General features: G+C 38.9%; 1 protein-coding gene and 1 pseudogene across 1 annotated transcript in view; one reads left to right on the top strand and one right to left on the bottom strand.

Annotated features, from left to right (window-relative positions):
- Nucleotides 1-520: 520 nt before the first annotated feature.
- sh3rf1 (SH3 domain containing ring finger 1) overlaps nucleotides 521-11,260 on the bottom strand; it is a 50,570-nt gene continuing 39,830 nt past the window's right edge. Inside the window, exons 10-12 of the mRNA XM_088349555.1 lie at nucleotides 9,268-9,572; nucleotides 8,786-9,117; nucleotides 521-4,506 (exon numbers count right to left, since the gene is read on the bottom strand). Coding sequence (XP_088205681.1) covers nucleotides 4,338-4,506; nucleotides 8,786-9,117; nucleotides 9,268-9,572 — 806 coding nt within the window. The 3' untranslated portion in view covers nucleotides 521-4,337. The remainder of the gene's footprint in view (nucleotides 4,507-8,785; nucleotides 9,118-9,267; nucleotides 9,573-11,260) is intronic.
- Nucleotides 2,245-2,334, top strand: LOC148354904 (U2 spliceosomal RNA; annotated as a pseudogene).

Below are 11,260 nucleotides of genomic sequence, written 5' to 3'. Positions count from 1 at the left end.
GCTTATACAGACAATCCAACACGTCAATCAGTCATTGCTTTTGGCAAAAACTTACATAATGTGGTCTGCGACTCATAGTTTGACCACCCTTGATGTAAATGTACTTATCATTATTCTGGCTCTCTACACAAGATAAAGAACATTTGCTTGTGTGGTTACTTCTCGGTTTTTGAAATACATCACACTTTACTCAATGTAAAACAATTGTTTGCAGCGATCGTTATCTTTGTCATGTCAAGTAAATGGAGTAATGACTCGTTTTCTCTTGCATGTCAATCCATCACAATATTTTTGAAGGACAGTCAGGGAGAAATGGTTAAGTTCAGACAATGGAAGCACTCACTGATCTTTTGCTGGCACAGCCACCCGGTGATAGGCATAACCTGTTTCCATGGTAACCCCTACTCTCGGGGGACTCTGTAAACGTGTACCGATAGCGACTTCTGGGATGCCTCTCACTTCCCGTCAGAGTTCTTCCAAATCGGAGAACAAACAACATAAAACGAGACAAAGGAGCACATGCGTGATAATGCTAACCATTAGCGTTTATTGTGAAATGTCCTCCTCAAACTTGTGCTATTTCCCTCAAATCTTTCCAATGTTCACAAAAAGCAACACATGTAAGATTGACTTCAATTTTAGACAGTGAAAACTAGGCGAAAAATTTAGTATGCATGCCTGTTGTTTTTCATCTAAAAGAACAGACAATGAAAAACACCTCAAATAGTCTAGACATTTTCTAAATACAGGTATACACCAACTCTAGTTTGTTAAATTGTGCACATTCATTCAGAACTCAATTCTTACAAAAAATGTACAAGTTTACCCCACCACCTCCCCCAAATGTGCAAAAACATAATGGAATGCAAATTGTTGTTTTGAGAAAATCTTGCAATATTGTTTATCAAAAAACTATGGCCAAACTATTCAAGATCAAATGGCAATCTTCTTTTTAACAGCGCTTTATTCAAATATCTGTTTTTTTAGAAAATTTAGTTTTAAAAATTGTGACTGAATCTTTGATAATAAAAAATTTGTATGGTGTATAATATACACTTATTAGAAGCAGTTATTAATTGTATTAAATGTTCCAGTACTTTGAAAAATGTTGGCCATGAACACCTACTTGATTATTTTTTTTTGTTTTTAATATTGGAAACCTGCAAACGGGATTACCGTAAATTCCGGACTATAAGCCGCTACTTTTTTCCCAAACTTTCAACCCTGCAGCTTATTCAGTGATGCGGCCAATTTATGTAATTTTTCTAACGGCCGCCAGCGGCGCTTGAGTACAAAAGGTTAAATTTAGACTGCAACTTCTTAGCTTGTGCACAAATTAAATTAGCGTAAACATATCCTCATCATGCAAATTGCAAAAAGAAACGCACATGACGCAACTTTCAAGCTAAACGCATTCGAGCAGTCCGATATAGAAGAAAACAGAGCTACCGCACGTAAACTTTACTTAGCGAGCGTGATGCTAGCGTGTTTTTGAATAAGGGAGCATGGGACGACGTCTGTATGACAAAGTCTCTTTTCCATACTGAAGGAAGACGACATTGATGACGTCAGTTATAAGGAGGAAGATGAGGACGGTTACCATGCTTACTACAAGTACGGTATGTTTTTATAACAGAGCTGTTAACTGTGTTGCGAGCGTGTTGCTAGTAGCGTTTTGCTACCCTTCACAGGCACGGTTTGGGATGAAAGTTATAATATTATTATTAAAGCTTTGAAAACTCTCTCGGTGTACCGTCTTTCTTTGTAAATATGTGTAACCATGTTTAATATGTATTTGCAACTGTATATTTTGTAATGTATTTATTTTAGAAACTTATTCTGATGTTTTGCACGAGCAAATGAGAAAGAAGGGGCGGGGCAAACGCGGGCTGACGGGAAGTGGAGTAAAGGTGAGACGTGTTTGTGAACGCGGTCGACAATAGTGGATATATATTTTTCCCACCCTTACCTTTGGAAATATACACTTTTTTCCTTGGATTAATTTCAACGGGCACCCGGACTCTGCAGGTCTGCATTCAATTTTAAGTACCGGTATCATTTTCCGTTCATTTTGCCGGTTGTGTTTTTTGGACTGTATCGGGTATGGGTTATTCCGGCTGTGATTTTTGGACTGTGGACTTTGATGAAGGACATTTTGTTCTGAATTTGTTTACTATCTATGAAGTTCCCTAGTAGTTTCTTCCAGCCGCTAACTAGGTGAGCCTCTGTGTAGTAGCCATGACCTTTGATTTTTGCAATCTGGAGATGGAATAGGAGCTTGCTCTGTCCACTCCACGCATCGGCCCGGTATTGCAGTACCTCCGGGAACGGTGCATTCGCAACGATCGCAGCAAGGCTTTAGGGCTAGGGACCTTAGCTTGGCCTTTTGGCTGAGAGTAAGTGTCCCGGCTCCTAGGCTTTGTAGCGTATTATGAACTGACCGATAACGGATAATAGATAATGAATAATGAAGATAGAACAATAACCCTTAAAAACCCCATTTCGTGTTTGTATTGCGTTTTTTCAATGTGGGCGCATGCGGCTAATATACAGGTGCGGCTTGTGTATGAAATGTGGTGGGTGCGGCTTATAGTCATGTGCGCTCTATAGTCCAGAATTTACGGTATATAGGATATCAGTTAGTTATTTTTACTATCATACCTCACTGTTGTTTCTTATTTTGACTATTGTGCACTGTTTACATCATTGTAATTCTCAGCCTTGTCTTGCTGTGTTTTGAATTCCACACCCTTTGGGGCGAATCTGCTTTTGCAACGAAGGATATTCAATAAACGAAAGGGCTCAAGTGAGGGCTTTTAGAACAGATTTGTTGTCGGGCATTGTAAGGGATTCTTTTAAAGTCCTCTCCTGTTTTCCTTGCAAGTTTATCCATTGATGTCTTCTCTCCTTATTTTGAGTGTCTACTCAACTATAAACTTATCACTACTGTATGTATTTATTATAGTAAAAACAATCCAGGAATAATTCAATTATTTTTTTAACATTTTGACAAACGCACTGTTGGCCGAAATTGACTTGTAAAAACAACTACAGTACATGGAATATCTTCAAAAATATAAATAAAGAATTTTTTCATTATGTTTGATGCATGGCCGCAGTGATGTACCACTAACTTTGACCCCTTAAAAATGTTGAGTAGGCGTTGTGGTAAGGGACTATATATAAATTGCACTATTTTCACAATGTTAACCAAAAAAAAATGGACACCTAAAACGAACAACAAAAAAACGCCTATTTTTCAGTGTAGTTCATCATTCTTCTCAAAAATAAAAACAAATCTCTTACAACACAAAAGGATTTTTACACTAATTCAAGTAGAAACAAATGATCAAGAGGGAATAAATCAAAGCAAATCTCTCACTAAAATATATATTAGAAAACCTTCCAGCATGTTCACAAAAGCGGCAAATGCGCTTAGTTTGTTGTGTCTTGGAGATGGAATCACATTAAGGAGTGCCAGTTAACTGCTCAACTAACTGTCCAGGTGCATCAGTGTTTCTCCTTTTCTGGTATAATTATATTAGAAAAATAAAAGACAACATTTAAAAGTCACTCTGGTAAAGCAGAGCTACGTCGGATGTTTGATTAGCAGCACAGCTTTTTTTGGCCCGTATGACACAACAGGAGGAAACATAACTCCAAACTAATTGAGAACAATTGAGTTAAGGCTTGATCTGAATCGAAGTCTCTAGGCGGGCAATACAAAAGATGCATCTTATCATATAACAACGCAATACCGTAGAAAATTTTCAAAAACCTCCAAGATGAGAGGCAGACAAATAAATTATATTTTCACTGTCAATTCATTTTAGTGGAAAATCATTTCATATTTAACATTTTAAAAATTATTTTCGGATTACGAATTCTAGCCATATTGTGATTAGCCAAGATACACATATCTTAAGTAAAATGTGATGAGGCTCTTTAAGACAACTGTAGTGTTTTGGCACCATATCGAATATTAGAGTCACGATGTAGGCAAAATCGAAGCGCAAACTTAACTGTTTCTAAAAATGAAACATTCCACCAGTTTTTTAAAAAGCACCGGTATTGCAGACTGCAAATCAAAAAAAATTAAAGTCTCTGTCAGTATAACCTTATGAACTACTCAGGGAGGTATACACCAGTTCTTGTTGAAATACGTTATTTTGAAAAAGGGTAACAAATAGATCTATATTAACGAATATTTTTTGTTGGTAACTGAAACCTTTTTTGTGTCCTTATCTATAATAAGTGATGAACAGCACAAGGCACACATTAAAGGGGATAAATAATCGGAATAATAAAAAAATGCAGTGTGAGCAGAAAGGCTTCGATCAGATGCTGTCCACGAAACTTCCGGGGAATAGTCCCGTCCTGCCGTTGCGCTGCAGCGTGCCTTTAAACCATCCGTCCTCACGCTTCCGGTGCACAAAGACAACATCACCTTCCTTCAGCTCCAGCTCCGCTTCGCTCTGCGGCGGGTACGACACCACCACACGGTACCTGAAGGATGCCAGAGCAAGCGGTAGGAATTTTAAAAGTTAAGGGGAGCGTTTATGTTTACATACCTATTATTATAGTAGGTAGACAAAGAAAGAAAACCTCCTTTTCTTGGATTCGTAGAGAAAAAAATATACACAAAGTTTTAGAATAAAATGAAATGAAATGATCTGCATTTATATAGCGCTTTTCAAGTCATTGTGCTTCACATTTCCCAATAGCGGCCGTGATCTGTGCAGCCATGTAAGGCGCTAACCTGCTTATTGGGGGTATTGGGGGTTCAGTGTCTTACCCAAGGACACTTCGGCATGTAACACGGACAAGCCGGGTTTCGAACTGGGATCCCTTAATCCTAAAACGATCGCTCTACCTCCTGAGCTACTGCCGCCCCACAACCACAACATTGTTTCTTAGCATAAAATAAACCCCCCTCACTGAATATTTGCTATTAAAAAGCTAAAATTATGAGAATTTAGATCCAAAACATTCAAACAACCGGATTTCCTGTACTATAAGTCAAATTGATGTATAACGTGCACTTTTGAAAGCAGACTTTTTGTGAAATATTTCGATGTATCAGACACAAGAGATGAAAATTACTTTAAGAGCTAGGGTTGCATTAAAATCAATGTCAAGTCAAATTTATTTGTATAGCCCTTAATCACAAAGAGTCTCAAAGGGCTGCACAGACCAGAGATTATTGCAAATCACAGACTATTATTACACCATCCCCTGATCTAAAACCTACATGAGGGCAAGGAAAAACTCAAAAACCACAACATGAGGAAAATGAAGAAACCTTGAGAAGGGACTGCACATTAGGTAATCCCCTTCCAGGATGTAATGAATGTTGCAATAACAAATAATAGACAGATATTGTCAACATAAAATATAAGTTATTCATATGCTATAGAAAAGAAGTGTGTTTTAAGCTTAGATTTAAACGTTTCCATTGAGGTTGCAGATCGAATCTCAGGGAGAAGAAGAAAAACATTATAAAATCTGGTTAGACCACTAAAATGAATTGATTCTTAGGTTTGATTCACGGTTACTGCATGAAGTATCCTTTTATTGTAATTCTACATTTCCAACTTTATCTACCTTATTTTCTAGTGTAAAAGGCCCATTTTCAAATTCCTGCCAAGTGATGCACCTGGTCAGGATACATACATACATACATACATACATACATACATACATTAGAGGTAAGATTTATGGCCCGAGCCCGAACCCGAACCCGAACCCGAGGCAATTTCGGGCCGGGTCGGGCCCTGAAATGTCAGTCATACGGTCGGGTCGGGTCGGGTTCGGTCCTGCTTTTTTTTTTTTTTTTTTTTTTTTTTTTTTTTTTTTTTTAATTAATTAATAATGTGTTAAATGTTCATTAAAAATATATACTTAAACTATGTATGGATACTAGACCAAGGAATACTTGTTATAAAATAAATAATTTGGATAAAACGGAGAAGGAGCTGTAATCGCTATTTTTCCGACTCCTATGGAAATTCCTCCCCCCCTCCGATTTTAAATGAAAAAAACAACAATTTGTTTACACCGCGGGATCCAATGCAACCAGGGTTTCATTCACAATAAAAAAGACATTACGTACGGATATTATAGTAAATCAAATGAATATTATTTGTGTACAATTAGTTGTGGTTGCGGAAATCATAGCGTACAGTGACGTTGGTGACTTTTCCATCCGCGTTAAAAAAATGCATTTTGTAAAATACGATCGCGCTTTATTGTTTAAATAAACGCGATCTCCCAATGATTATAATTAGCTCGCTTTATTTTGTTTTAAAGCGTATTATATAGAATACGATCGCTTTTGTCGGAAGCGTACATTGACGTTGGTGAGATTTTCATCCGCGTTAAAAAACGCAATCTGTAGAATACGATCGCGCTTTATTGTTTAAATAAACGCGTTATATAGACTAGGATCTCCCAATGATTATAATTAGCTCGCTTTATTGTTTTAATAAGCGTTTTATATAGAATACGATCAGGGGGGGGGGGGGGGGGGGATTTGCATAGGAGTCGGCACAACACGTCAACATCCCCTCTCAATGAAAGTGCTGCGCTAAAATCTTAAAGGCGTACTACTACTGCTGCTGTGGATTATGGCCCAATGATCAAGTCGTCAAAATGACGGACGCCTTTAAATGTTTTCGCTACCTCAAAAAAAAAACCGTCAATGACAGATTGTGGCTTAATGTAACATCTGCAGTGCAGACACAGAAATATAAAAGATGTAAATGTTTATACAGTTTTATTTAACTTAGGCCTAGATGTTGTAACAAAAGGCAGAGTTTAATTTGTTATCATAAATCACCCCTCCTTATAAATAAAATATGTAATTTCGGGCCCCCTCGGGCCGGGCCAGCAAATCCAGTTAATTAGTCGGGCCGGGTCCGGGTCGGGTTTAATACCCCCCGGGCCTGCGTCGGGTTCGGGTGCTTTTTTTGGGCCCGATCTTACCTCTAACATACATACATACATACATACATACCGTATTTTCTGCACTATAAGGCGCACCTAAAAGCCTTTTTTTTTTTTTTCAAAAGCTGACCATGCGCCTTATAATACAGTGCGCCTTATTTATGGATCAATTTTAAAATTGCAAAGTTTTCCAACTAACTTGCAGCCGCCGACTAGATTTTCCCCCGAACGCCAAGTAGTACGCGGTGTATGCTGGGATTTATTTACCGGCGTTTCATTAGCTAACCAATGTGTCAATCATCATTTGAATCGATCACTATTGGCTAAAGTTATTCGGAGGTCAAGGGGCAGATCCTTTTTATCATTTACAGGCTGGCATTGGCTTAAACGGCGAAACAAAGCCGCAATTGGCCAAAAAAGATGAATGTGTATAGCATGTGGCTGACGGCATAGAGAAAGCATTTTTTTCTGTTCTGTATTTGTAAATATTGTATTCTCCTGGATTTACTACCCTCACGGATATAAGAGGACATTAGCTGCACATTATTATGAACACAACGACTTCGGTGAGCTACTCCGGGTTTTATATTGTCTTGTTTCAGACTGAACTCGATGTTTCTGTGATAAGCGGTGCAGATAATGGATGGAGTGGAGTGTCTATTTTTAAATTAAACTCAATTCCAAGTGTTTATTGTCATATGCACAGTAAAGTTGCGAGCGAAAAAAAAAATAGATATTAAGGAATGGTTGGCATTTCTTGAATCCCAAGACTTTAACCTTCCGAATGATGGAATGATGCATTTGAGTGACATCGTACGGACACCGCATCCGCACGTGTTCTCGACACGTATTTGCGTCTTTGCAAGCTTTCGGAATGTTAAGGGGGTAATAAGTTGGACTGAACTATCTGACTGTTTTGTCGACGTTCCCATTGTAGCGCCTTATAATCCGGTGCGTCTTATGTATGTCAAAAATAGGACCAAAAACTATTTTTTCGGGGTGCGCCCTATAACCCGGTGCGCCTTATAGTGCGGAAAATACGGTACTTCCTCTAAAATACAATCTATTGAATGATCCATTAAACTATTACATTTCTCGACCATTAGGATCGCGGGGGGGCTGGAGCCCATCCCCGCGACCCTGATGAGGATAAGCGGTACGGCTGATGAGATGAGACTTCTCGACCAAATATTTTCATTTTAATAAAATTGAAATGTATTGATATTGAATTTGGAAATAATTCATGCTTATCGAGTTTGCACATTAAGCTGTAATTTAAAGTTGGATTTAATTTGTCCTTAAAATTACCTTTTTCTAGGTATGAAAATTAATTTATTGAGCGTCTTTAATGGTGGGGTGTGTTGTTTGAAGTGTCCTTAAAAAGGTTTTGTAGGAGGAGTGGGGGGTGGTGGAGGATAGCTGTAGTCAAGTCATGTTTATTTGTATTGTACTTAACCACAAACAAAATAAACCATCACGATCAAATAAGAGACACTTTAAAGTCACAGGAGATTCGTTGAAGTCGCATTCAGTTGGAAATGTGAACGATCTGACTCGGCCAAGGCTCAAACCTGTGACCTTTTAATCTCGGGGGCGCTTCCAACCCTAAGGACACCGAGCTGGTTTCCATGAGAGACAGGATGGCCCTGCATTTTGATTAAAATCTATAACTTTTATGTGTGCCTTATGGGCTTGAAATCACAGTAAGTGGACTTTGTGACATAATACCTAACTTTTTTTCAGAATTCTTATGTTATGACAAAAAAAAGGATAGCTAAATTTAATGGCTAAAAAAATTGCTCTGTCCCAAAACTACTTTCAATTTCACTGTACACTATACCTTTCACAGATGATGGGCCGCACGTCATGCTGCAATGATGACAACGAGGAGCACGGCTGGCGAGGAGGAGGAGCGATGGGAACAACTCCCTCCAAGACGTTCCTCCGATGGGAGTTGGCATCTGACAAGGAAGCGGATGTTGGGGAGACGATGACTGTAGCTGTGCCTTGTTCGAGATCCGGCCCGGAGGGAAAGGAGGGTTCGGGACCCGAGACTCCTTGGGCAGACTCTCCAGCTGCGGCTTGCTCTGCTTCCAGTGTGGGCGAGGAAGGGGGTGAATGACGACATTTCTTTTTGTTAGAAAGCAGCTTCAGAAGACTTTTCTTTTCTCTCTGTGAGAACAATACAAAAATGACTTCAGTTTACTTTGTCCAAATCCTAGGTATGCATTGATTTTATACGTTGGTTTGAAAACAGAAAACTAAAGATAAGAACAATCTCATTAAAGTACTGTGGGAAATAGTTGCTGTATTATTTCCAACCTTGATGTCCTTGTCCAGGCGGCATGCAAGGAGAGCACTGGTTGCAGCAGCACTGAGAGCAGAACCATTTGCGGCGAGGACTGGTCCAGTTCTTAATGTGTCACCCTCCAGGGAGGCGGCACTGACATTGGGCGGGGTGAGGGAGGCGGCGGCGCAACCCAGGGCCACTGCGGACCGGACGCAGCCCTGAGGGGCACCGGCAGAAGGTTGCAGGCATGCAGCAAGCTGTGGGAGGTGGGTCCCAGGCGGCCCTGACTGGATGGGTGGCACTGCAGCAGTTGGCCTGTCTTGACTGTGGCATGCGGCTGAAAACAAAAATTTCATTGGGGAGATCAAGTAAAGTTGATAGGTTACTGTATTTTCCGGATTATAGGGCACACCTAAAAACCCCAATTGGCCAGAAATATGAAAGTGAGCCTTATAACCCAGTGCCCCTTATACAGTAACCCTCGTTTTCAGGGGAATTCAATTCTATAAAGGTCCGATAGTCAAAACCCTGGAAGTAGAGATCTACATTTACTTTTTTAGACTATTTCACATTGAAACCAAATAACAAACCCAATTAACACGCTCAAGTATTTGTTTAACAAATAAAATTACTTTCGAAACGCGTTATTATTTTTTTTTATTTTTACAAATAAATAACTTTTGTAGTGTCAAATTCTAAGTAAATAATCCTGCTGCGCTATTGCACAACTGTATTAAGGACACGATCCACTTCACATGATACTCTGTCGCCATTATGTGGACGTTATAGAAAACTTTTTTTCTTTCTGGCCCGGAACCCAAAATGTTGAAACAGCCATTTTGGGCCCACTGCATGTTTGTCATCTGTATCACTATTAGTCGTCTAGTGCAGTGTTTTTCAACCTTTTTTGTGCCAAGGCACCTTTCTTTCATTGAAAAAAATCCTGTGGGACAGCACCAATCAGTGCCATTATATGTCCAGTAAAAGTATATCCAAATTAAAGTTAGCTTTTACTAGACCGCACAAGCACACAAATTGGATAATTTCCCACCGCACAGTACATTTATTAATTACTGTCTAATACAGGGGTCAGGAACCCATGAAAGCAAGAATATTTGATATTTTATATATTTTTGAGAGAGCCGCACCATGTGTTTTAAGACAGAATTAACCAAAACGACCAAACCTGCTATCCAGACATAAGCTTCTTCAGCACATTTTATTTTACTTGGTGTCATTTGATGAATTGATTAAATGACATATGAAATAATAATAATGCCACAGCCCATGTCCAATTATAAATATACCACTTGAAATATGTCTCATGCTCTCAATTAAGAGTGTTTAGACTAATTTTGACCGTCATTTTTGTCCTAAAAGATGGTTGCAAAACCAGATGGACAAGAAGTTCTTTTTGTAAAAATGTCACAAAATACTGCAAATGATAAGTATATCATTTACCTTCAGTGCAGATTGCACTGAGCGGGAGAGAGAAGGGAGTGCAGAGATCCGCCCATCTTTACGGCTCACCCAATGAAATTGCTCTGAGGGGTTTGCAAGTATTTTTATTTATTTTGCAGTTTGATTAGTTGGCTTTTATCAAAAAGTAACTTAACATTAAACATACATATTTAAATGTGCTTCCTTCTAAAGGCTTTCTTAGCGAACTACTGCCAAAACGGGCTATGTTGGTGTGACATTCTCACTGTAAATTGTCCTTCGCATGTAGTAAAATTGGGATTAAATCACTGGACTTTGGAATGCCACAAAGAAGTGTGCATCAGGTAAAATTATCTTCGAATCAAATGTACTCGTGAAAAGAGCCTTGTGGATAATAGTTATATTATAGAACCTTTCTCGGCTACAAGCCGAGTATGATTGCCATTACTTACAATGTGTTGCATTTGTGGTTATCAACCAAGCAATCATTGCAATTAAATACATGGATAGACACGGTAGCTTCTACTGTAGTTTTACATTCGTGTGCCTTTATAGTCCAGTGCGCCTTATATGTGAAGAATATAT

This window comes from Urocampus carinirostris, chromosome 12, assembly GCF_059441175.1.
Source record: "Urocampus carinirostris isolate Australia breed hairy pipefish chromosome 12, RoL_Ucar_1.0, whole genome shotgun sequence".
Taxonomy (NCBI): domain Eukaryota; kingdom Metazoa; phylum Chordata; class Actinopteri; order Syngnathiformes; family Syngnathidae; genus Urocampus; species Urocampus carinirostris.
This window is presented reverse-complemented; position numbering and strand designations above follow the sequence as displayed.